The sequence below is a fragment of the Orycteropus afer genome, unplaced genomic scaffold (genome assembly GCF_000298275.1).
Source record: "Orycteropus afer afer isolate SDZICR_OR568_19922 unplaced genomic scaffold, OryAfe1.0 scaffold00002, whole genome shotgun sequence".
NCBI classification, from domain to species: Eukaryota; Metazoa; Chordata; class Mammalia; order Tubulidentata; family Orycteropodidae; genus Orycteropus; species Orycteropus afer.
In genome coordinates this window covers 26,926,378-26,947,565 of record NW_006921589.1, presented here as the reverse complement: position 1 = coordinate 26,947,565, position 21,188 = coordinate 26,926,378, and the positions used below count along the sequence as shown (strand labels likewise).

The following is a 21,188-nucleotide window of genomic DNA, read 5'->3' as shown; positions in this document are numbered from 1 at the left end:
AGTCTGCATGCTCTCAGTCTAGCAACACTCTTCTGTGTCTCTCCACCAGGGGGCACCCTTCTACCAGGGACCGAGCCCACAGTGGACACGGTGCCTGTGCAGCCCATCCCAGCCTACTGGTATTACGTAATAGCCGCCGGGGGCGCCGTGCTGGTGCTGGTCTCCGTCGCGCTGGCCCTGGTGCTCCACTACCACCGCTTCCGCTATGCGGCTAAGAAGACCGATCACTCCATCACCTACAAAACCTCCCACTACACCAACGGGGCCCCTCTGGCGGTGGAGCCCACCCTAACCATTAAGCTAGAGCAAGACCGCGGCTCCCACTGCTGAGGGCCGAAGCAAGGACAGCACCCAAAACAAACGAGAAAGACTGCAAACACGTTGCCTCGATTTTGCACTTTTTTCTCCTGGCCTAGTCTCTGTGTGAACTCTCAGACATCTCTCTCCCAGGTCCCCAGACCCTGTGCGCTCTTAACCATCCCAACCATTCTCCTTGGGTTCTTCATTTTTCTTCTTCTTTTGTTGATTCCAACCCAACAACACCCAACTCTAATGCTGCATCTTGGATTATTATGAGAAGAGATATCATCCTAAGTACTCCACAACTCAAGGCTCAGCTGGTTTTGTTCCAGACACTGGTCCCTTGTTTTCCCCTTGCCTTATCCCATACCTCCTCTCGGTGGGCAGTCTGCCAGGAGACTTGATGGGAAACCTGGACCTGTGTGTGTATATAGTAGACATTTGTATGTGTGAGTAGCTCTCTGTGTGTGGGTGTGTGAGAGAGTATGTGGTTCATTGTGTGTGTGTGTGGGGGGTGTGAGTGTGTTCAGCAAGGGCCCCCTTTAACTCTTCTTGTGTTACTTCTCCTGGGGTACATTTTACAAGAAAATAATATACTGTACTAGTTTTGTTTACTTGGAGAAGAGATTGAAGCTTTTTGTTGCCTTATCTAGCTTTGGCTGGGTTTCTGTTGGCTGTCATTATCATCTCCAGGTACCTAAAAAATAGAGGTCGAACGGAATGAAATGTGGCCCTTCCTATCCCCGCCCCCAACCTGTCTGACCCAAGAGGAAGGAAGGTTCCCCCAATGGACTCAGACATGACCCCCTTGTCATGTCTCCTGGTGTCTTTGAAGTAACAAGAGAACAGCCATTGGGTGCAGACGGAACCACCTCCACTTCCAGCCCTGAAGCAAATCTGTCTCATGTTGCCTTATAAAAGAGAATCTCGTAATGAATGTTTAGCTTTTATCAGTTAAGTCCAATCTTGGAATAAGTCATAGAGAATAACAAATCTGGGAATGATGTACAAAAAAGCAGTGGTCTGTGTAAGTCAAGAGCAGGAGGAGAGGCAGGAGGAGAAGGAAGGACTGAAGTGGCTTTTAAAAGGCTCCTCCCCCTGGAGGTTCATTGGGCCCAACTTGGGATGAGCCTGAGTAAGAAGGTTAAATACCATATTCTTTGTATTGTGTTGATCATTATAATAGCATTTGTACAATATGGGGGAAAAAAAAAAACAAGGGTCATTTGCTTTCCTTTCATTGTGTTAATGTGTGCCTGAATCTATAGCCACTTGAATATAAAGCTGTCCACCTGATTTAAATATTAAGACAAAATGGAAAGTAATCATTTAAAAAAAAAAAAAAAATGTGCCATTGTGCTACCCCTTAAAGCATTAAAGTGGCATCTGGCAAATACACCCTAGCAGGCTGGCCTGGCATATCCAGATGTTGCTGCATCGTAAGAAAGTATAATGAAGGTAGAACCATTGCTGGCCATTTGTCCTCTCTAAGCAACACAGGGAGAGGGATGTTAGAGAAAAACGGCTTCATGATACTGTACAAAGGATGTATTAAATAATGAAGTCAATTTCATTGATAGAAGATGTGTGTTTTAACAAGATTCTCGGTGTAACGAGGCTCAGCCATGGGGCCGTTTATTTCTCATCTTCCCGCCAGGAACCCACTGGGGAAGTATAAGATCCTCTCCAAAGATGGTTGCCTGGCTGAAAGCCTCCGGGTACCCTCTGAGAACAAAATACTAATGATTTCTTTTTTTTTTTTTTTTTTTGCTTCTTGGGAGAGAGAGACTTTTAGCATTCTTTTGGCATATCCAGAAATGTCCCTCCAGCACACACACACTCACTTTCCCGTCTGGTTTATTTCATCTTCCTGAAAGAATAGTGCTCTCCCACTCTTATTTTATTTCAAAGAGCTACACTGGCTCAATCATAACAGCCCTGCCAAGAAAAGAAGAGATGAAAGGCTAGTGAGCAGGATCTCCCTTGAGATTTCAAGAAGTGGCCTACCCCGGCAAAAGATGGAGAGAGAGGCTGGGAGTGGAGGAGGGCCGCAACTCAGGATTCCAAGAGGCAACTTCCCTGCCAGGTCACTAAGGGCTTTCTATCTCAGGTGTGCTAACATCCACATCCAGTTGTATGTTTGGGGCCAGCCATCCCCTCAAAATGACTGGCATCCCTGTAGACACCCCTAGAGGCTGGAAATAACACCTGGAAAATCCAGCCAGTGTAGCAACTGGCTGAGTTACCACATACCGTTGAGTGTTTCTCTTCTTTGAGAGATGACAACAACCACTTCTGTGAACTTGCTGCATCTTTATCTAATGCCCCATGTGGGGAAAACATCATCTTTATGTTCATGCCATAGCTGAAAGTAGGGAATGCTCAAATCTTTGTGAATCCCATGCTACTTCAGCTGGAGATGTCGTATCTCTCTCTCCCTCTTTCCCCCTCTCAGTCCCTGTCTCTCTCTCCACCCTCCCCACACTCCCCTCCCCCCCTTGCCTTTCCTCCCCCCTTCTCTTTCTATATCTCTTTGGGAGCTGTCTCATTCTCTCTCTCCTCCCTCTTTCCTCCTCTCTTCTGCCTGGCTTCTCTCCTACTTTTTCCTCTCCCCTTTTCTTTACCTCCTTCTCTCTCCCCCTGTCCCCTTCTCTCTCTCCTTCCTGCTCTCTGTGCCCCAGCAACTTCCACGGTATTAGCCAGATCCTGTGCTAAAAGGGCAGATCTGTAGAAATGTCATAACTTACAGCTTTGAAAAGCAAAATTCCATATTTCGTGGAGAGAGGGAAGGGTTGCTCTCTTTTAAGAAAAATAGCCTGGACAGGTGAGTGCATGCATGCATGTGTTAAGAGTTGCTTCTCGGAAGTCAAAGATGTGATGGCAACTATTAAAATATAAAGGAATGAATGAATGAATAGATGGATCCATGGCCTTGCTCAGGCTGGTAAAGCTTCTTGCCTTAGTTAGAGGTTTCCTGGCAACACCTCCAGGAGGGAACCCCTTGTCTGTGAGGTAACAGTCCCTTCTTTGATATTATACTAGCAATTGTTATCACCTAATTAGTGGCTGAGGCAGAAAAAGAGGGGAAAAAAAATCATAGCATTGCCATTGACAAACCATAGTGCTGAAAATAAAGTGAAATTGTTCCTTTCCCTTGTTCCACATTTTGGGGATTAAAGCCAGAATTGAATAGGAAATTCAGTAATGTGTCTGAAGTTGATACCCTCTCTTTACAAAGACAGTCTTTAAAATGAAACTAGCAGGCAAGCCAACACCTAAATAATCAAAAATTACCAAAGAACAACAACACAACAAGAAAACTTCAGGATTTTTCCTTCCTATTCTTGCCCCTCTCCTTGTAACTGTGACACTCCTTGCATTGCTCAGTTGCCTGTGTGTCAAAATAACTTGTGGACGTTGGAAATTATTTGAAAATGTATTGTGTGGAATGTAATAAAATGATGATATTTTTATACAAACATCTGGGTTTTTTTTTTTTTTTTTTTCTTTGCCTGTGAGAACAAAGTTGAAATGTAGGCTTTGAACAAATTGATGTTTCCAAAGTTTACACATTGCCTTCTGAGCTACAGGGCATTTCTGTGGGAGGTAGGTGGGTTTTCTCCTTGAGGCTTTATGCGGGCTTTTCCTTCTTTTATTTTTATTACGACTTGTTAGGAGTTTTATCTGATTTGTGCAGCTGAGCCAACTTTTATGATTTGGTGTAGGATTTTGCAAAAGTAGCTAACTTGCTAAATGTGACTCCACAAAATTTCTCTTGATGGCACAGCTCTGGAGAAGGGACTCTACTTTCAAAGGCCCCGTTGAGAGTGCGACCAGAGAAGCTGGACCGCATGCTCTGCTCTTCCTAGAGAGAGTTTCCTTTGGAGAAGAAATAGCAACATCATAACCTTCGCCTACCAAATTATTACTTCAACAGGGACGTTTGTCTCCAGTTTATGAGCACTTTTTTGGACAAAACGGGAATTTGTAGCATGTTCAGAATTCAGACATTCTAGACTTCCTTTTTTAGCAAGCAGTGAAGATAGCCAGATGACTACCATGAACCTGGAACCATCAGGGTGGGACATTTTATAAAAGAAACTTTCTATAAACGCTCTGAGGAGAAAGGCTTTGAGGAATGTTACTCAAAAAGTCAGAACTTGTTTGATGAGCTAACCCGCCCCCCACCCATGCTATCCCCTTTGGATAGTTGATAACCTAGATGTATAAAATATTTGTACCAGAAGGGAATTAGGAAAAAATTTAGAAAAAGACCTTCTCCCATCTCTTCAGGGTTTCTAAATGATAGTCAACAAGAGGTCACAGAAGGATTTTCCAAATATCCTCAGCCCCGAGGATGTATGAGGAATATTCTGTCAATCTAGGAGCCTTCCTCAGGGCTCTGGGGACTATCCCTGAAGGACCTGAGGAAAAGGGCTTGTCCAGAAGACCCTATTTCGGGGGGAATACTGCTTTTCTTCCTATTCAAACTAGATCCGAGAGGAGCACTTATAAAACCTGTCCAGGTGGTACTAAAAGGAGACAGCCTTCTGGTTTCAGATCTTACAGGATCTCATCAGTATGGATAGTTCAGTATAGATGTCACTATCTGTCCTCTGCAGAATGGAGTAGAATGTCCACGGCTAGAGCATTGTAAATTCATCTAATGACAAGTATAATTGCCCATTTGGTCTGAATGACACTGACCTTTCCTCAATGCCATTTGTCCCCATTATTAAAGGATGAAATGAAAGCATTGCAATAGTATTTATTTTAAGCAAAGACCCAGGCTAGGTCAACACTTTCCTGAATTGACTTGGGACCAATTTTGCCAGGCCATTGGTTGTTCCATTGGTACAAATGGTTAACACCTTTGACTACTAACCAAAAAGTTGAAGGCTCAAGTCCACGTAGAGGGATCTTGGAAGAAAGCTGGTGATCTACTTCTGAAAAATCACCCTAGAAAACCCTGTGGGCCCAGTTCTGCTCTGACACACATGGGGTCTCCACAAGTCAGAGTGCACTCAGCAGTGACTGCTACTGGTATATTGGTTAGCATGAGTGTTTCATTGAAGCCACAAAAGAATTTCGTCATTGCTTTTCCCAGCTTGGTTTTAGTCCCATGGCTTCTTCTAAGGTTACTCTGACTCCTTTTTGGAGCTGTGGTGGTGCAATGGGTAAGGCATTTGGCTGCTAACCAGAAGGTTGGTGGTTCAAACTCAGCAGCTGCTTTGGGGGAGGAAGATGAGGCAAACTACTTCTGTAAAGATTTACAGCCTTGGAAACGCAATGGGGGTCACTATGAGTCGGAATTGACTCGATGGCAGTGGGTTTTTGTTTGTTTGTTTGTTTTGGTTTTGGTTTTCTCACCCCTTCAGAATGGCAAAGGCTGCTGGGCTCCAGTCTTAGACACTGAATGCAGCACCGTTACCAGTAATCATTCCTCAGTATAGTATTTCAGAGTAGCACGAGCATAAATATTACAGAAATTATGTTTCCATGGATCATAAATACCCAGTGTCAAGTCCCAGTATAGAAAGTTTCTGCTCCTACCAGGTCCTTTATGATGGTTTGAATGTGCGTACTTGCTTCAACCACTGCCCTCCCAGGATAACAGAAGCCCAACCAACCTAATGTCGCACCGTATTTATTTTCTTCACTCCTCTTCACTCACCCTGCAGTTGTTTTGCAAAAACACTGTGGCCTTTCTATGATCTGTGATGAAAACGAGCTTCGTTTTTAAGTTTTGATTTGGCTGCATTGTGGGCCACACATCAGAGCCAAACTGCAGATCCGTATGTGCGAGCTTGTTTTTTCTCTTTAATTGTGTGGATCACTGGGGCTCTCACAACTGTAATTTGCCTTTCATCCACTTCAATGACGGCCCAAAGAAAACACAAAACAAATCCAACCAGAGAAAATGGGAGGGGAGAGGAGAGCACCAGCTGATGGTCTTACCATAAGTGGGGGAGAGAGTCACCTTATGTAGATAAATCAAACGTGGGCATAACGTAAGCTTTAATTAAGCCTCACACAGATCAGGTGCACTGGGGTATGTATCACGGTTAGATACCATCAGAAGTCCACACTGTTAGAAGCTGCAGCCGGAGCACCTAGGCACCGACTGCTTGGAGGAGGTTCCTTTGGCCCCAAATCTGAGCACTGAAGATTTACAAGATTTGGGAGCTTGCCAAAGAGCAAAACCCCATTTACCATGGTGTGGAACAATGCAGAAGCTAAGTGATTCAGGCAACCAGCCCAAGCTACTCTTGCCCCAAGTCCAGTGGGCAGGAGATTTAGAAACATTCTTCTCTTTTATGGGCAAAGTTATTGTTCTTGGGCTGACCTCTGAGGTCCAAAAACACGGAAATAAAACCCCAGAGGCATTGGACCAAGAAAGAAGAAAGGTCATTTGAAGGGTCAGCAGTAGAGGCACTGAAGGTAGGACTGGGTGTTGGGTGGAGGAACACCTTTTCTTAGACACTTAGTTCATTGTGGTTATTAATGAAAGAAGCGATTGTGAGAGATTTTAGGATAGTAACTGGGTTTCTTTCCTATTTTTCATAACTCACAAGTTTATATATGACTATACCCTCCAAAAGAGCAATATAGAAAAAGCAAAAACCCACTTTACTCTTGACCAGTTCCACTCTTTTCACTGGAGGTAACCAGGCAAGGTGGTTCCAGGTATATACTCCCAAGCCAGTGTTTTTACTTTCCAAACACATATGTCCATGTAGAATGATGTGCTTTGGTTGGGCTGATGTTTGAGGTTTTGTTTAGTTTGTTAGAGGGTTGGTTTATGTGTTATGCAAAGTGTTGGCTCACTTCGCTGGACAACTTTGTTCTTATCTTTGACAGGGTCTTAATGATACTTCAGTACAGACAGACAGACAGATTGACCCCATCCTTTTTAGCTGCTGCATAGTATTCCATAGTGTGTTGATGTACCATAGTTTATTCAGTGCTCCCCTACTGAGGGGCATTCAGGTTGTGTCCACATTTTTTACTGCTGTAAACAATACTGCAGTGAACATACTTGAATTTAAACCTTTGTGCATATGTTTCTCTAGGAAAGACTTTGTGGGTCAAATAGTGTGCCTGTTCTCACTTTAATAAATGATTCAAATGGCTGAAGGTTACTTTTTAGAATGAATCTCTCCCCATTTGGGAAGGTAACAGAGACTAGTGGACATCCTGGACTATATCCCCTGCAACATTTGCACAAAAAACATAATCTCTGTGACTATTTCTCATTTTCTAAAATGGGTACAGTGCTTGCAAGGAAAGGCTCTGGGCAGTTTTTGCTGAAGAGAATTTTAATCTCAAGGGAAGTTTCTCCAGGACTTTTTCTCTTTTTTTTTTAACCATTGCCAATTTGTGGAGAAGATGGCCCTGGCTCCACAAGGTAGCTCACCAGAGCTGTGGCAGCTGTGGCACAGTAGTTAGTTCTGGCCCTGGGTTCAACCAGCAGAGTCCTGTTCTCCATGATTAATGAATTCCACTTGGTTTCTTCAGAGAGTGACTGTGCTGTTCCTCACTGTTATTTATTTATGTTTTCTACTAAAAAATTCATGTGAAAAAAAATCCTTTAAGGTCAATGCACAATACTGTGCTGCAGACTAAAGTATTCCAGCAGCCACAGGTAGGCCAAGAGAAAGCTTCAAATCCTCGAGGCCTTGTGGCCCAGGTCCCGCACTGGCCCTGAGAGGAGCAGGCCTTCCCGGCTGCAGGGGGCCATCCAGTTTGCTTCAGAGGAGGTTCAGGGCTCCTCTCCCCTGAGGAAAGGTGCCAGGAGGCAAGGTTGTTTTCTAGAGAGATGTTTATATGTGTAGGCAAAGCTCCTAGCCCCAAATGGCTCCTGCAAGGAGTGGCGGGTGGAGGAGAAGCCAAGGGACCTGTGAGTCAGAAACATCATTCCTTCCAAGAGCACTGCCCTGATTTCTATTGTGCATTAAGACAAAAGGGTCATAGTAATGTGTCTTTGACTCTGGGCAGGATGAGTAATGTCCATGACCACATATGTGCATTGTGGGCTCTTTCTGACTTGCCAAAAATCCAAGACTGCTGCCTCATGGGCAGGAGGCTGGGGTTTATAACTCTGGATGGCTCTGGAAAGAAAGCAGCATGAGTGTGAGGTCTGGGTGGACGAAGATATTCCAACACACGTGTGCATACCTTGTTTTGTCTTCTTTGTGTAACTATACAAAATTAAACCCTTCTAATATCATTAACGAACATTCCCAACAGCAAAGGCTCTGATCCAGAACTGGAATGATACCGTGCCATGTCTCGTCTTTCAACAATAGCAGTTTCTTTCTCAGGCAGAAGGACTCATTACCAGAATGGTTGGATTCCAAGTTCTCTGCAACTTGTTAGGGAGCAGACAGCTCCAGTCATGATGGAAATGCAGAGAAAGCTTTGAGCAAGAGGTGGCCTTGACCAAAGTCCTAGTCTCACTTGGCCTGCTGTTTAGTGATGCTTCATTTTAGCAGTCTGTTAAAGCTTCTCTTTGTCCTTTTGCGTTTCCTTACTGCTACCAAGGGGCTGGGAGAAGGGGCATAAGGACAGTGAAGGCTGGTGTGGGCTCCCCTGTAGCTTCTGAGGGCATTTCTGACAGCTGTTACTGAGGGTGGGAAAGCAGTCATTAAGTCCTGGACGGGCCTGGCATGGTTGTGTCAAAGAGCTCCAGAGGTACTTCATCAGCCCCAGGCAACTGTAGACCAGACATGTGCAATCAGTAATGTTAGTGTTCACGTGAAGCCATAGAGCCACAATGTCATCATCACTTCGGCTCTACCCCTCTTGATAGGGCCACCATCCCACTGCTCTTTCCCTAAGGAAGACATGATTTGCACCCAGCTGCCTTTGTGCCAGATGTTGTTCATCTTCAGTCTAACCTCCTCTTGCTACACCTTCCCCCTTCCCTGATAGCCCCTTTTCTTCTCCTCTGGCACTCAGCATCCTTATACCTTCTCTATGCTCCCTCCACCAAAGCCTTCTTTCAGAAAAACATGAGTCAGATTCCGTCACACAAAGGCTTAGATGTCTGGGCAAGTTTAATGGGCATTTTTACAGGACACCAAACCTTAAGCTAAGGAAATGATTCTATTGTGGTATAATTTTAGGCCTCAGTTACCAGTAATCTGCTAGGGGAAATCATCTCTTGAATGAGGAGAGAGAGGTACCTTTTTGGCACTCCCAAACTCTTGTCACAAGATCATACATTCTTGTGTTCTGAAGAAGCACCAGCTTTTAAGTTTAGCAGATTCTCCTAGTGTGATAAAAGTGTGTCCTCTTGGTGAGGTACACATATCCAGATAATTTTTTTCAAGGACCTTCGAAATTAAGAGGGGCAACCTTTAAGAAGATGTTACTTTTCACATTGGAAATGGATGAAGTTTTGTTTCGCCAGTTACCTCCTCTCACTTGCCCCAGGCTGTACCAAACCACTCCACTAGAGTGGTGTTTCTATTATGTGTTATTCTTCTTGATATGTGGGACTGGAGGAGAGAAGAAATGCCAAAACCCACTGGGAAAATCTCCCTGAAATGCACAGAAATGAAGCTCTTTTCCTATCATCTCAAGAAAAATAATACGCAAAGGGAAGGGAGGGGGACCTTTCTCCCTGACATTTCCTGTGTTTTTCCCTTCTTCATACCCTAAAAGGTAGCCAACCAAAAGAAATCTACAAAGAGCCTGTTTTTGTTGTTGGCCTGTGTATCCAGAGAGATAAAATATGCCTCTGACTTTTCAAATAACTAGGGTAAAACAAAATTTTTTTTAAAGATTCCAGAATTTTCTACCACCAGTGCTGTTGGGTTTTCCAGCCCGTGCAACACTGAAACCTATCTTTATAGCTAAATATTTCTCGGGCTGCATTTTTCCTATTTTCACGCCATCATTGGGGCTCGGTGGAATCGTTTAGCTGCTCATCCGCCTCCAGACTTGAAAGTATTATTCAGTCATTTCACAGCCTTCTTGTTTGCAGTCCGTATTTCCAGTCTTTTTTAGTCTGTCCTCCTAGTTATTCAACAACAACAACAAAAAAAAAATAATAGAAAATTGTGGTTAATTCAAGATCAAACTCCTTCAGTAATATCAAACTAACCCCCTTTTCCCGTCCAGCTTAAAACCATTTGAGAGTGTCCAAAAGTATTTTTTCATGACCTTACATAGATTTGGCTGGAGCTCAAGAGATAAAAACCCATGATAAAAGATATTCTCGTAGTGTTTCTAAACTCAAGCCAAACCCAGCAAGGGATGAACGGCTCTCAAGTAGCCAGACTTTCTAAAGGAGGAGATTTGGCAAAGTTTAGATCCATGTCTGAACTTTTGGCTTCTTATTGCAACTGGGGATGAACAAACTGAATTAGGAAAATTAAGTGTGTGTGTTGGGGCAAGGGGACCTTCAGCCAATACTAAATGTTAGACCGAATTAAACACTTTGAAGGGCCAAGAAATATCTCCTTACTTCTCCATTATTTCTCATTTTGTTGTATCTCAGTGTTGTATTTCCTGCTGGGATCAAAACAAAATGGCTGAGAGACTTTTCTGAAGGCTACTCCCATCTGAACAATCTAGTGATTTAGCTGGCTCAGGGGGTTCAGGAACTTGGAATCAAATCCAACAAACATTCTAAGTGGCCAAGAACTTCTCCCAAATAAATCACAGGCCCCCTAGAACAAGGTGTCGAAAATCTCTGGTTCACTCTCATTTCTGCTGCTGATTTGTTCAATGACTTATTGCATTTTTTTTTTTTTTTACCTCCTTCCTCAATTCCTTCTTTAAAATAGAAGTGATGACACCTGGTACCTGTGAAAATGAATAACTGCAATGATTTCCTGTGTGTAAGAGGTTCTTAGAGCCTTGCTTGGGCTGGTTGAAATTGAGTGGATTAAGTGGACATGTTAAGACTGGGTTTTCATGAGGTTTTATCAGCCTTACCTCAGTTAAGGTGGACACTTAAAATTTGGGGCACAATTTAGTCAGTTTATCAGCTCCTATATTATAGTAAGTTTGGTTCCTAAACAAAACTGGCAGATATTGAACACATGGAACCTCATCTCTTCCCTTCACTTGCCCTTTTTTATTGTCTTCTCTTCCATGTCCACCTTAAGGTGGATGACTTCTGGGAGCTACCATTTCCTAAATTGGACAGACCTGAGGTGAAGAATGAGGCAGTGAGCGATGAGGGACAATGGCACCCTCTCATGTAGAAGTCACCGAGTCCACCTCACTCCAGCAGCCTTCTCAGCCCTCATCAGAAAGCTCTTTACACCTTTCTCCTTTGTTTTCCCTAAAGACCACAGTATTTTCCATCAGGAAAGAACATCAGAGGTTACTTTATAGAGAAGCAAAGTGAGCCTTAGGAAGGTTCAATGATTTGTCAAAACTCTTTAAAAAAAAAATTGGATGAGTAGCACAGCCCAGACAAGAAGTAGGCATCCTTGCTTCCAGTCCAAACCCGTCATCATCAAGTCAGCCCCAACCCCTGGCAATCCCCTGTGTTTCAGAGTAGACCTGTGCTTCATAGGGTTTTCAATGGCTGTGATCTTTCAGAAGTAGGTCAGCAGGACTTTCTCCCAGGGCAGCTCTGCGTGGATTTGAACTGCCGACTCTTCAGTTAGTAGCTGAGTGCTTAGCTTAACTGTTTGTGCCGCCGGAGGACTCCATTCCCAGTGCTGCTTATATCCCATGCTGTTCCCTTCAGAGTGAAGCTGACCGCCAGTCAGTCACCTTAGAGTGTCTCTGCTTTTCATTCTTATGACAAACTTGTCATCAGCTCCAACCGGGCCTCCTACTCCACTTCTCAGAGTTGACATAGAAGGGACTCTTCAAAGACAACTAATGCAAGTCAATGTCCTGAAATGACCTGTGTACAAGTGACCCAGGGACTGATTGCCTTAAATCATTTATCAAAAAGTAGTCAGTGGTTTGGGCAGACGTTTCACTCTCCTAGCAATCTGGTAATGCTTCCTTTACAATGCAGAAAGTGAGCAGACCAATGTTCTGCTCTGAGCAACACAGATGCGTTCAGTGTAGTCCACAGCATAGTGGAATAAGAGAGAGAAAATAAAGAGAGGATGAACAAGGAGGATTGTGAGACAGAGAGAGAGAGCGCGCGCATTCTTGTTTAGACCTAAATCACACTCAGTGGGGAATTTCCCTGCTGCAGGTTAGACGTGATTAGGGGTGTTTCCCCTTGAATAGCATGTGTGGTCTTACAACAACAGGCAATGTTCCAGATCCCTCAGGGAGAAATGTATTTCATTAGAGCAAGTTTGGTTTGTGACTGGCTATTGTTGTTCATCATTTGTTCTGTAGTGTTGCAATTTACTTACAAGAACACTAGGGGATAGTTGACTCTTCTAGGGTAGGGGGAGTTCCTGGAACAGTCCAGTGGATTTTTAATAACTAGTTGGTATGGCTCTCTTACAGTGAAAAATAGACAATAGTAAATGTGTAGGACTTTGAATCACTCTTCACCATATACCTATTCTGCCTGTTGATGCCAAGGGAAGGAACACTTGGGGGAGCAGTGTGGCTTATCACCTGGCGATTTTTATAATGACCAGGTTTTGTTTTCATTTTAAGTTGCAGCTACTCAGCCACACTTGATTACTCAAACTCTATTAGCTTCCCTTCCAGTTACTCATTAGCTCACCAGCTCCTCTCACTAGTTTGTCTATAGTAAAGGCTGAAGAGACCAGACACCCACCTAGGTAAATACAGGGTAGAAGATTTGTAGCCAGGTAAAGCAATCACTTTGAATTCCTTGGTGGGCCCAATATAAATGAGTATAAACAAAAAGCCAAGAGATCAGGGTGTGGGTACAAAGTCCCAGTTGCCACACTTGAAGCAATCCTAACAAACAGATAGAGGATATAGGACTCTCCCAACCCCTACCTGGCAGAAGTCTCAATTCCACACCCAGGTTTTCCTTCCTGGCAATGACTCAGCCCTAATTGCTCTGTAGCCTTCATGGATCCTGTAGCACTCAGAGTCCCCACCAGAAGTGGCCTGTAAAAAAAAAAAAAAGAATCTTGATTTCCCAACCAAATGGAAGGACCTTGATGGCAGAGACCTGGCCCCATACATCTTTATTTCCCAAAGTCCTCAATATGATGCCTGGTCACCTAGTAAGCCCTCTTATAAAATGGTGGCTGGTTAAATGGTTGGTTGGTTGGTTGGTTGATTGGTTACTTTATTTAGACTGCCTTTTGAAGACCAATGTATATTAACTTTCTCTTTCTGGGTGATGCTTACCACGGGAAAATGAGAAGCCCCAAGTTTTGCATCACCACATTTTCACATTCATATCAAGCCCCCATGAATTCCCACCAAAACAGTGAGCCAGTGATGCAGACAAACAGCCAGAGAGTACACATGCAGACAGCTAGGATCCATGACAAGGCAGGCCCTTTCTTCTGTTAGAATAGGGTAGTCGTGATATGGCAGTAATTGAAATGTCCTACCTGCAGCAGAGGAACTTGAGGCCAGACTTAGGGATCTCCTCTGGCCCTAATACAATACTGAGAATCAGACTTCAGGCTTTGGAGTCAGACTGACCTGAGACCGAATCCGCATCGGAAGCTAGAAGGAAATAGGGTCACGTACATGCAGAGGCTGAAAATGTAAGTCCTGTGGGTGGTAAGATCCATTACTGATCTGTGTTCTCCTAGAGGTGTGGCCCATTCCTCTCTGCCTCTTCCATCTCACACTCACGAACACACCCATCCACTCAGAGTTTTTCTCAGTTAGAAACCAGATTCCAAGTCCGTGTGTTCCTCCCATTCTCTTGCTGTCTTCCTTCACTTCCCCAGCTGCATCTGCCTTCCTGTGCTGCCATTCCCTCTCCCCAGGGAGGTGCTGCCTCTGTTTCCTGCCTTGAGCTCCCCATATACGACTTCTCCCTCCTTTTCCCAGGAAAGACTAGTGCCTTTCCCTCTAGGCTTCCTCTTGGCAGCTGCCCTCCCTACCCTTGCTTTGTCTTTGCTAGAGCTGCAGGAACCTAGTAGAGAACCGGACTCTTCTGGCAAACATCCTGAGAAACAAACTGAAGTTTATCTACTGGACTCAACAGGGAAGGAAAGTGGCCTGTGAAGGGCAAAGAGGCTTTTGAGAGAGAAAGCTCTGAATAGAACACAGATAGCAGGAATATTAGCAAGGAGACTAGAGAAAATTGCTAGCAAAGTAAATTGCTTTTGTACAAATATTCCCTTTATTTTGGTTTTCCCCAGTGTGCCATTCTTTCTTTAAGGCTTGGTGAACAGATGCGCTTTTGAAAATGTTGATTAATTTATCCTTTTTTTGACCCCTTCCCACTCACCCAAAGTCCTGGGAGCAGTAATCATATAAAAATCCAAGTCAAGCCACTAAAATGCTCTTCGTCACCTTAAGTAGCTTTTGATTCTCCAGGTGCAGAAATCTCAGCCACATTTGGGCAATCAATTCCACTGAACCTTAGAACCAGACCCACTCTTGAGAGGTCCTCTCATCCCGTTGTCTGCCAGATAAGAAAGCAACCGAAGCTGTGGGTAGACGTGAGGCTCTGATCTCCTAGGATAAAATGTTCTTATCATTATGACCATCCTTTTACCCTTTCCCCAAGATCAGTGGCACATCCAGCTCTTTCCAGCCAGTGATCAATAATGTCTTAAGAGTTCCTCCCTGAGGGTATGAGATAGAGCAGGATGGCATTCTAGCCTCCAAGAATTTGTCACATCCTTGGCCGGGACTGAATCCCTAAAAGCAAGAACAGGATTTGGCCCAAAAGCCACTGGCAGGAGCCCCACAATTCTTCTCCTATGCTGACTCATATATTCTTATCCAGTGTTACGCATCTATTAACCATGAAGGTGTTAAGACATGTGATCATCCCATCAAAATGATTAATTATTGGAAATGTGACAGTTGTCCTTCATGTTCATTTTTTTCTGTAAGGTTAGAAAAAAGCTCTGGGTTGACTTTCACAAGCTTGATTTGATCCCTATGACAGACACCACCTGCCTCTTGTTGATTCATGCTCTTCATTCCAAGGAAACAGCCTGCTTTGTAGGGGCCTGGACAATAATACAAGGGATGGGAATCAAAGTAGGGAAGCTGGCGTGGCCTACAGGTGCCAGTTGCTATGTTGTAAACATGCCAGGAACAGTCTGGATTTATGGAGGAGTAGTGCCACATGGCATGTGGTAGGCAATGCCAAGGTCCTTCCAAGTGGGGTCTTGGCACATTATTTTTGTGTATCCCTTACCGACAACTAAGGGGATGAGAACGTGCTTGAGAGCTTTGGCCAGGAATGAGGAAGACTTCTACGTGATTAAAACTGCTGCCTCCAGCAAAGGACTGAATTTCAAGTCTGGCAGTAGCAAAAGGAGGCTCAGTTTAGGTTGGTCAAGTGGATCTTCCCTGAGTGAGGGAAAAGCAGGGCCATCTGAAGTTCTTTGTCCTCTTGTATGCTACTTTACCTGTTTGGGATTTGGGCTTTAAACCTTGATTTTAGAATATTAATTCATTGTGCTGAACTCACAGGTATTCACCTGACCTTGGGTTGAACAAAACTCCTAAAGGACTATATACTTTCACTGGGGTCATCCTGAGCTGAGTGCATGGACAGCCATAATTAGCTTGTGAGATAGGAAGAAATGATAAAATGCTGCTCTTCAGCACATATTTGACTCTCTTTTTTAATGTTTTACCCTTTTAGACAGGTAATGTTCATTAGCTCTGGTTTCTGTAAAATGAGCAGCATGGTGAATAGAGACCTGTATTATTCCCAAAAAATAACATAAAAAGAAGAAGGAGAAGAAGAAACAAATAGACGGTGATAATACTGGAGAATATTCAGAGTAAATTAACTTAGCTCCATTCAAACCTGGACTAGGCAGATTGGCTGTGCATGTCTGGGCTATTCCAAACAGGGAAGAAAGCCAATAGAAAAAACAAGTTGGGAAAGAAAGACGAATATGTGGAGGTGGACAGGCTTTCTGACATTCTTTCCAGTTCCAATCCTACATTAAAACATATAATGTGAAATGGGACTTCCTTAAGTGATTGTACATTTATTTGAAATCCAGAGGAAAAAAAAGATTTTGTGTCCATTTGTTGTTGTTGTTATTTGCCATCGAGTTGGACCCAACTCATAGCGACCCCTCCTTGGGTTTCTGAGGTGGTATCACTACAGAAGTAGATTGCCCCATCTTCTGTCCGAGGAGTGGCTGGTGGGTTTGAACCGCCAGCCTTCTGGTTAGCAGTCAAGTGCCTTAGGCACCATGCTACCAGAGCTCTCTTGTGTCCATTTAGGTGCATGTATATAAGAAGGTGGTGTGCTATGCTACATGGGCATCACAATGATGGTGGGTGATGATGGGCATAGATGCTGTTGAGGAGCCTTAGATAAAAGCCAGCGGTAATGAATGACAGTCATAAAGACACAACTTGCACTGGAGACCTGGCCTTTCTTATTGTTTCTATTCTTCTGGTTGTTGGAAGTAAAGACAGGTCACTTGAAGGCTGATGGTGATTCTCTTATCTGTCCCCCATACTGAAGAGCCAGCCTCCAGAAGATTGCATCTCTGACTTTTAACCATGATGATAAGACTTGTTATGACTTGGTTCATTTGTTTTCTTTTTCCATTATAGTGGACATCCCAGAAATGCACGGGAGAGAGGGCTATGATGAGGAAATTGATGGTGAGTATTGCTATGATTTAGCAGATAATCATGAAATCTAAGTTTGGTTATAAAGATGTCAACAAAAATAATGTTCAGGGTACTGGAGGGCCAGAATTTAGAGCTAGCAGTCGGAACTGTAAGTGAAAAGAGTCTAGAGAAAAATGAAGAAACCATGAGTTGCTCTGTAAGGTCAAATTTAGAGATTTAGAAAGTTTATTGAGTTAGCTTTGCCTAATCTGAAACAGGTCCCCCACTCTGGGCAACTCATTACATTGATGGTCAAATCTAGATAAACCCTTTAGAAGTAGAAGGCGGACTCTCTGTCAGTGTAGCTGCTTGAACCCTTTGACCTCCTCCCAAAAAGATGCTGAGTAAATGGATGTAACAGGAATATTCTCCCAGGCCTGCTGTGGTTCCGATTCTCTGGCTTCGAAGGACATTTCTCACATAATCCAAGACTCCAGGTTGGGGCTTACTACAAGATTTAGGTTCTTTTCCCACACTGCGCATCTTATATATTTATATTTACTCTGGTAGCATAGTGCCTAAGGCACTTGACTGCTAACCAGAAGGCTGGCGGTTCAAGCCCACCAGCCACTCCTCGGAAGGAAGGTTGGGCAATCCTACTTCCGTAGTGATACTGCCTCGGAAACCCAAGAAGGGGTCGCTATGAGTCGGGGCTGACTCGACGGCAAATAACAACAACAACAACAACCATACTATATTTTCCCACTTCAAATACACACACTTAAAGAGGCTGGAGCAAGAATCTTGACTGGGGGACAGCTGAGCAAACATGTAGATATAATATCCCCCCTCAGCTCAGAGCAGCACAGGTCTCTGAGTGCCAGAGTTGATCTCCAAAAGACTCAACAGCAAAGTTCCACTCAAAGAACAGCTTTCGCACAAGATTGATGCGTTTAAAAGAACAGTTTATAGAGCAGCTGCTTTTAACCTGACCTTAATCAAAAACTTCAAGTGTAGTTATAGAAACTTGAGTGAGTAACCCAAACAGCACCTTGCTAAGTGAATGCAGACTCTCCCTGCAAAAACCCGTCCAACACTCCTTTTATGGGCAGAACTGCACAGCTGACCCACATGGAGAGGCTGTAGGAGATCAAGCAGCGGAGACGCTGTAATGTGGTGGAAAGAGCAAGGGCTGAGGGCGCAGAAAGCCTGAGTCCTAACCCTGAGTTCACAACTCACTAACTCTGTGATCTTCAATCAACCATCTAGTCACCCACTTTCTTTAAACCTCAGTTTCCTCATCTATTAAAAAAATATAATATCAGCTGCTTTCTTTATGGGATTACTTGGAGATCCTAATAAATGAGCTGTGGCTGTGTCCCTGCCTTGGTCATATTATAGAAATGTAAGGGAAGATAAATGTCAGGTGAGACCTGGTGACCAGAATGCACTTGTTGCTTGTGTGGCCAGGAATGCTAAATTGGGGGATCCATCATGTGACAATTGTCAGCCTGTCCTTTAACTTAGCTCGAGTCAGTTGGAAGTGAGGGATAAGGAAGCAAAGAAAGAAGGGTGCCTACAACACAGGGTCATCCCAGTGCTCAAAGGCACTGGGAAACTTCTGTTAACATCTGAGGTTACCTAAGATCCATCAAATTATTTAAATATTAGATAGATCGATCCTGTTGAATCAGTTTTGACTCAATGAGTCCAAGCAGCTTATGTACAACAGAACAAAATATTGCCCAGTCTTGGGTCTTCTTCACAGTTACCAGATGCTAGAGTACATCTTGAAACTATTGTACCAATCCACCTCACCTCACCTCATACCCTTATAGGCCCTCTATTTCACCAAACATGGTGGGTGCCCTTCTCTGGTGATTGGTCCTTCCTGATAACATGTCTAGGCAGTCAAGTTGGACAGTGTTCTGTTATTACCCATCAGGTTTTCACTGGCTAATTTTTGAAAGTAGATCACCAGACCTTTCTTAGTCTGAAAGTTCTGCTGAAACCTGTCCACCATGGGTTCAAATCCTAGACCTGCCACATCCTCACTGTGCATACTCACCATACCTTGCTGGTGTTTGAAATACCAGTAGCATAGCTTCTGGCATCACAGCAACATGCAGGCCACCACTGTATGACAAATTGACAGGTAGTTGTTCAAAGACATACAACGCTTATTATGTGCCAGATGCCCTTCAAAGCACTTTACAAATATTAACTCATTTAATCCTCCTTACAGCTTACTGAGGTGGATATTATAGTATCTCCATTTGATAGAAGAAAGAGCCAAGGCAGAGAAAGGTGAAATGACCACTTGCCCAGGGATGCACAGTGAGGACGTTGCAGGGCTAGAATGTGAACCCAAGCAGTCTAGCTCCTGAGTTCCGACTGTGCTCTCTGAGGAACTCCTGACCTGGGCTAGGACTCACATAGGCAACAGCTTTGCCTTAAAATTGTCAGTACCTACCAGTGTCGGATTACCCAATAAGCAAGGTAAGCATGGGCTTAGTTGTGCTTACTTACTAATCTTCAGTGAACAGTTTCACAAATGTTCACCACATGAGTCTAGATATGGCTGACATCTGTCTCTCTCCCAACCTCAGAGCACCATCCTACAGAATCATAGCCTTTTTTTTTTTTTTTTTCAAATTTGCAATCCTAACAAAGACAGCATACCCGGTAACCAAACTAAGCACAGGCTTACTTGTGCTTGCTTACTCATCTATAGTGAACAGTTTCACGTTTTTCACCATATGTGAAAAATCACCTGTAGAGATCTTACGTGTGTTTTGTGTCCTAGATGAGTACGAGGTGGATTGGACCAATTCTTCTTCCCCAACCTCAGGGTCTGGGGTCTCCTCGGCTGATAAAGAAAAGAGCTGGTTGTACACCCTGGACCCCATCCTCATCACCATCATTGCCATGAGCTCGCTGGGCGTGCTGCTGGGGGCCACCTGTGCAGGGCTGCTGCTCTACTGCACGTGCTCCTACTCGGGCCTGAGCTCGCGCAGCTGCACCACGCTGGAGAACTACAACTTCGAGCTCTACGATGGCCTCAAGCACAAGGTCAAGATGAACCACCAGAAGTGCTGCTCAGAGGCATAACAGATTGTATCCAAATCACATCTGACGTTTCATTCCAGCAGGACAGGCTGGGGAAGATTAGATTTTTTTTTTTTCCTTTGGGAACTGAGTACCATAGTTCCGATCAAACTGATCCAGAATACCGAAGGTGTGGACAAGACAGACAGGCGAGTGGTGGGAGGAGGGCAAACGCAGCCCACACAGGGGTCACTGCCCACCAAGGACTGACTGTGGTGGCTGAGTCACAGCAGGGTCAGCGCCATGCTCTCTGCTGGGACAAAGACAGGAGCTCATCTCTTTGGGGTCACAGTTCTATTTTGTTTGTGCATTTGTTATTATTATTATTATTATATTTTATTTCTTTAGTCTGTGAGCAACTCAAAGAGGCAGAACAGGCTCCGACCTTGCCAGTGGTTGGAGCTGAGTGTTGGTCGTTCTTCTTCACATTGGCTTTCTGATCAACACTTAAAAGCATAGGGTCTTTTCAGCCTTTCCACCTTTAGAAGTAGAACACACACACAAAAAGCCATCCAGTTTATCCCAGGCTCTGATCATCTCAGACCTCTAGGGATTTGCTGTGGTGGAAGTTCTGCCAGCCAACCCTACAAGCTGCCATTGCCAGTCCTAGCATTTAAGTAGGATGTTGTTGCCTTTAACTTTTTTTACCCAGGGGAAAATTGCCATTTTAGGGTCAGCATAAACAGCTCTTTCTTATGTGTGATTCAAAACAAATCAGAAAGGAAACTTTGTGTGTCATAATCCATAGAAGCGCCTCCATGTTAGAAGCAGACAAGCCTTAAAGTGCTTTGTGAATAGGAGCCATTCGTTAAATCTTGACCCAGAGTTCATGGCCATGAAGAGGCTTCCCTTGTAGGGGCTCTGGTGGTGGTTTTGCCTTTTCTTTTCCCCTCCCCTTGTTCTTCTAAAACACACACACACAACACACACATACACACAACACACTACATATTTGTCAGATCTGTGCTGTCGTCGCTGCTGTCGCATTGGTTCTGACTCATGGCGACCCATGTGTGCAGAGTAGAACTGCTCCAAAGGATCTTCAAGGCTGTGACCTTTTGGAAGAACTTCCTACCACCCAGGGACTCCTGTCAGGTCTCTAGACCCTAGGAAGTAATGTTGTTTGATACGCTGAG

General features: G+C 44.1%; 1 protein-coding gene across 1 annotated transcript in view; it reads left to right on the top strand.

Moving 5' to 3' along the window:
• The window catches only part of NRP2 (neuropilin 2), a 132,634-nt gene extending 112,579 nt beyond the window's left edge, over positions 1–20,055 (top strand). Inside the window, exons 16-17 of the mRNA XM_007934867.2 lie at positions 16,945–16,995; positions 19,751–20,055. Of these exons, the coding sequence (XP_007933058.1) occupies positions 16,945–16,995; positions 19,751–20,055 (356 nt within the window). The remainder of the gene's footprint in view (positions 1–16,944; positions 16,996–19,750) is intronic.
• Positions 20,056–21,188: the final 1,133 nt, after the last annotated feature.